The following is a 4,516-nucleotide window of genomic DNA, read 5'->3' on the forward strand; positions in this document are numbered from 1 at the left end:
ACAGGGTCTTCCTAAGAAGCGAAATGTAAGAGCAGGATTCGTTATCGGTGTCTGAAGCTAGCTTTAAGACATCGTTTAAAAACCATGAGACCTTTTGTGGACGAACAGAAGGTCTAAGCCTAGCACAGGCTTTTGGAATGGATGAAAAATATGAATCCGCTAGGTTAATATGGAAGCCCACTTGAAAAATCTTTTTCAGGGCTGATTTAATTGTAGTGATAGTACTAGCGGCCAGGCCCTTGTCAAACAGGGACCTAAAAAACGAGATGGCCAAGTTAGGGGTCATTTGGGTATCGTCTGAATTCTTTAGAAATTCTGCTAGTTTCTTAACAGCCGAGTCATATTGCCTAAGCGTTGAGTCCCTTTTGTCCGATTCTATAAAGAGGACATTGTCCGGGTCGATATTTGCATCCTTGTGGGCTGCAAATTTCATGAAATCCACAAATTTAGGGTTTGTGCTATTCTTGAGGAATCTGACACAGTCTGAGTTTGGACAACTAGTGTCAACTTGGGGTGTGGAATCCGGAAGGGGCGGAGATTCATCAGAGGGAATAGGTAGATCTTCTTCCAGCAGTTCCAGTCCTGGGTTAATGCGTCTGTGGCATAAGCCTGAGGGTCCAGGTTGGGGGCTACATAGCAAGGAAGTTTGCGGTTGAGGTGCGTCACAAACAAGTCTACTTGGAGACCCGGAACTAGTCTGGATATCCACCGGAAGGAATTTATGTCCAGAGACCATTCCGATTCCAGTGGTTTCGTCCTGGATAAGGCGTCCACTATAACGTTCTGGACTCCTGCCAGGTGTGTGGCTGACAGGAACCAGTTCCTTTCCTTTGCCAAAGTGAAAATCATTACCAGGATCTGATTCAGGTTGGGATATTTTGATCCGCCTCTGTTTATGCAGTGAACCACCGCTGAAACATCTGTTGTTGGGAGTAGCCCCCCAGCCACTGAGAGACGCGTCTGTGTGAATCGACACTTGAGGGGGGGGGGGCAGGGAAACTGCAGAGGAACTGATTTGGATAGATTCTCTGGTTTCGACCATGGCCGGAGTCTCTTTATTAGTATTGAGGGGATCGTTGAGATTTTGTCCCTTAGCCGAATTGTTACTCTCTTCTTCCAAACTCGGTTGATGTCTTTGAGTTTGGCTTTTAGTAAGACGTCTGTTACTGAGGCGAATTGTAGTAAGCCGAGCACTCTTTCTAAGGCTCGTCTTGACACCTGTTTGTTCTTGATGAACAGTTTTGTTTTTGAAGCTATCTCTTTGACCTTTTTGGGGGGAAGAGATAGTTTGTGCTCTGTGAGGTCCCAGTGAATGCCTAGCCAATCGAATTGACTTGCGGGTTGTAGACGTGATTTCTTTAAGTTGACCTGAAAGCCCACCTTGCGTAGGAACTGAACCACTTTGGCTGTAGCATTGTGGCATTCCTGAACTGTTTGTGCCCAAATGAGCCAGTCGTCCAGGTAATATCGTGAATATCCTGGGGGCAATGTTGAGGCCGAATGGCATCACTTTGAATGCGTTGGACTTCTTGCCTAGGCGGAAGCCTAGGTAGGGAGAGAAGTTCCTTGCCACTGTGACGTGATAATAGGCGTCGGTAAGATCGATAGAGGTGGTGACGGCCCCACGGGAAAGTAAGGTCCGCACCTGAGAGACAGTCAACATGCGGAACCTGTCGCAGAGAATGTAGGAATTCAGTTTGGAAAGGTCCAGAACTACTCTTAAGGTCGTCGAATTCTTTTTCAGAACCGTGAACAGGCGTCCTTGAAATTTCAATTTCCGTATTCTCTTTATGGCTTTCTTCTTTAAGAGATCTTTCGTGTACTCTTCCAGAAGGGGAGTGGGCTTCTGAAAGAAGGTTACTGTTGGAGGTGGAGAACTTTGTGACCACTTCCAGCCCAGACCTTTGGAGACTATACTGTGGGCCCAAGGACTGAAGGTCCATTGATCTCGAAACCGTTATAGTCTCCCTCCTACCTGATCCGTCTCACTGATTGGGGTTAAATTTCACTCCTCTACCTCCTCTGGAACCTCTGGCTCTAGGTCCGCCTCGTTGACGGAACTGACCTCTAGCCCTGTTGCTTCCGGGCTGCCTAGGGTATCCTCGAAAGGATCCGGAGGCTTCAAAAGCTTGATTGAATGCAGGGGAGGTTATCCATGTAGCCATGGAAGCAGGTTGGGCGCCTTGAGGAGCCGGAACAAACACGATCTGTTGAGGAGGGGTGGATTTGGAGGTAGACGGGGTCGAAGTCTGTGAAACCGGAGATTGGCGATGTTGGCCACGACCATGTTTATAGGGAGAATAAAATCTCTGCTTTCTTTTATTGAATGGCTGCCTCATCACAGGTTCAAACTTGCATTTGTTAGAGAGGCCCCACCTGACTTGAAGGTTCTGGTTAGCTCTGGCAGCGTCCTGGAGGACTTTATCCACCTCTTCTTGTGGGAAAAGAGATTTACCCCAACAGGAAGAGGTAATATGCCTATTAGGCTCGTGCCTAATAGAAACCCCCGCCAGAACATATTTCCTGCAGATGGTTCTCGTGGTACAGAAATCATGCAGGTCTAACTGAATTGTCTGCAGGAGACTCTTCGCCAGTACCCGAAAGACTGGTTCTTCGCTATACAGGGAGGCTATCAATTCCGAGGATGCAAGCGAGTTAAGGGATCTCGCTAGTCTATTCCTCGTCTCAAACTCCGCTTTCAGCAAGTGATCCGGGAGTTTGGGGAGTCTCTCTGAAAAGAGGGAGGAGGCACAGTCTGGATCTAGTTTACCCACCGTGAAGGTGGTCGGAGCATCCCACCAAAAGTCGTTTGGAGCTGGCATGAGGAGAGAGGTGGGGTCCGTCTCCTTAAGGGTTGGCATAGGGAGGCCGTCCTTAAAGGCTTGAACTGTTAACTCCGCTACTTTGTCAGTGAGAGGAGCAGGAACATTCAAGGGTGAGGTAAGAATCGTATATGAACCTTTATGAGGGGTCAATTTAGAATTAATGCAGCCCCATTCTGAAAGGGTACGAGCTTGGGCTTGCTCTTTTGGAAAGATTACTGTTTCCTTAGGCACCTTGTCCATTCTGACTAGCGCATGTTCCCTCGGGCGAACGAACCCGTTGAAAGGAAACTGGAGGTCAGGGGGGTAGAACTCCAGGTTCTCCAAAGGGCGCGTACCTAATCCCTCGAGAGTCAAGGTGCCATCCAGGTACGGAGCATGCCGAGCAAACCGCCAAGGGTTGTTCTTATCGAACGGCGGCAGCTTAGAGGTGTCAGGGCCTACGGGCGGAGCTGGGTGAGATCCAGAACGGAGAAGGCTAGCGACCATATCTTTAAGCTCCATCATTACAGCCGAGTGCTTCTCTAGCCTTGTGTCCACCCTCTCTGAGTGTTTCTCTAGCCCTGTGTTCACCATCTCTTGGACCATTGACAAAAGAGTAGCCAGATAGGGGTCAGAATGACCAACCGGAGCCGATGCCTTGGCTTTAGCGGACTTACCCTTCAGTCCTTTAGAAGAAGGAGGGGATTTTGACATTGCTGGGATGTTGGCGGAGGTGGAAGGTCCGGGGACCGGGGATAAGGCTGGAGGCGTAGATGACGTAATAGGTTTGTTCTTTGGTTTCTTTAAAGGTTTAACTTTGGGACGGACCGATAAGGATCCCTCCCAAGGCGAAGCTGAGGGCTTGTCAAAGCCCAGGAAGGAAGAGGAAGGAGAAGGAGAAGAAAGAAAAGTCTGCCAGATCCTCTACACCACTTACCTCTTCATCCATCGACTCGAGGTGGATATCCATAGCTGAGACATCGCCGGAAAGTTGGTGTTCCTCAGAAGCGGGTAAGGCTGATCTAATCGCCTCGATGAGCGGTGTAGCGTCTTCGATGGGTACAGCAGACGACGGGGATCCTAGGAAAAGCCGGGAGGCCATGTCCCCGTCCAGCATGTAAGGGCAGCCTTGAGGGGCGTTTCTGCCGAACCCCGAAACCCATGTCCGGAGGCTGGGCTTGGCCGCCTTGATGGAATCCTCATCAGCCTGAAAGAGGAGGGTAGAGTTAGAAGTAGAAAGGAATGGGTGAAGTAACAGACTCAGGTTACGAAAAAATTATTTACTCGTCCATGATCGAAGAAATCCCAAAACCAAAATAACAAGTATATAAACGGTAATATTGAGAAATCTTACCTCATCATTGAGGAGGATGGAAGAGAGCTCATAGCAGAGCAAACAGGACTCTGGGAACTAGACCATATATGAGGTTTGGCCTGTTTCCCGGGCGAAGGATATCGCGCAGTGAGCGTGGGACCGGCAGACGTCGTGGCCCACCGGATCCGCAAACGTCGCCGAGCAACCTTTGGAGGCACAGCGGACTTTCTGTAATATAAAAGAGTATATAAGTACATCAACTCCCGAAAACATTCTAACTTAACCTAAAAAGTAAGAGAGAAAGTTGGCATGCGTAGAGCTAAGACCAAGGGAGGAGTCTGTATCATGTGTGTTAGTAGGTTCGGGAAATTCATAAGGAACCGGAGCTCCTACATAA

The 4,516-nt window shown here is 48.9% G+C and overlaps 1 protein-coding gene across 1 annotated transcript; it reads right to left on the reverse strand.

Annotated features, from left to right (window-relative positions):
• Positions 1–1,985: 1,985 nt before the first annotated feature.
• LOC137649358 (uncharacterized) lies at positions 1,986–3,518 on the reverse strand. Its single transcript, XM_068382341.1, has one exon. The coding sequence runs from the start codon at positions 3,516–3,518 to the stop codon at positions 1,986–1,988; it is 1,533 nt and encodes a 510-aa protein (XP_068238442.1).
• Between the last annotated feature and the right edge of the window lie 998 nt (positions 3,519–4,516).

The sequence above is a fragment of the Palaemon carinicauda genome, chromosome 11 (assembly GCF_036898095.1).
Source record: "Palaemon carinicauda isolate YSFRI2023 chromosome 11, ASM3689809v2, whole genome shotgun sequence".
NCBI classification, from domain to species: domain Eukaryota; kingdom Metazoa; phylum Arthropoda; class Malacostraca; order Decapoda; family Palaemonidae; genus Palaemon; species Palaemon carinicauda.

What these genes read in the sequence shown, in the direction of transcription:
- LOC137649358 (XM_068382341.1), bottom strand. Translation starts at nt 3,518, where the DNA reads ATGTCAAAATCCCCTCCTTCTTCTAAAGGACTGAAGGGTAAGTCCGCT.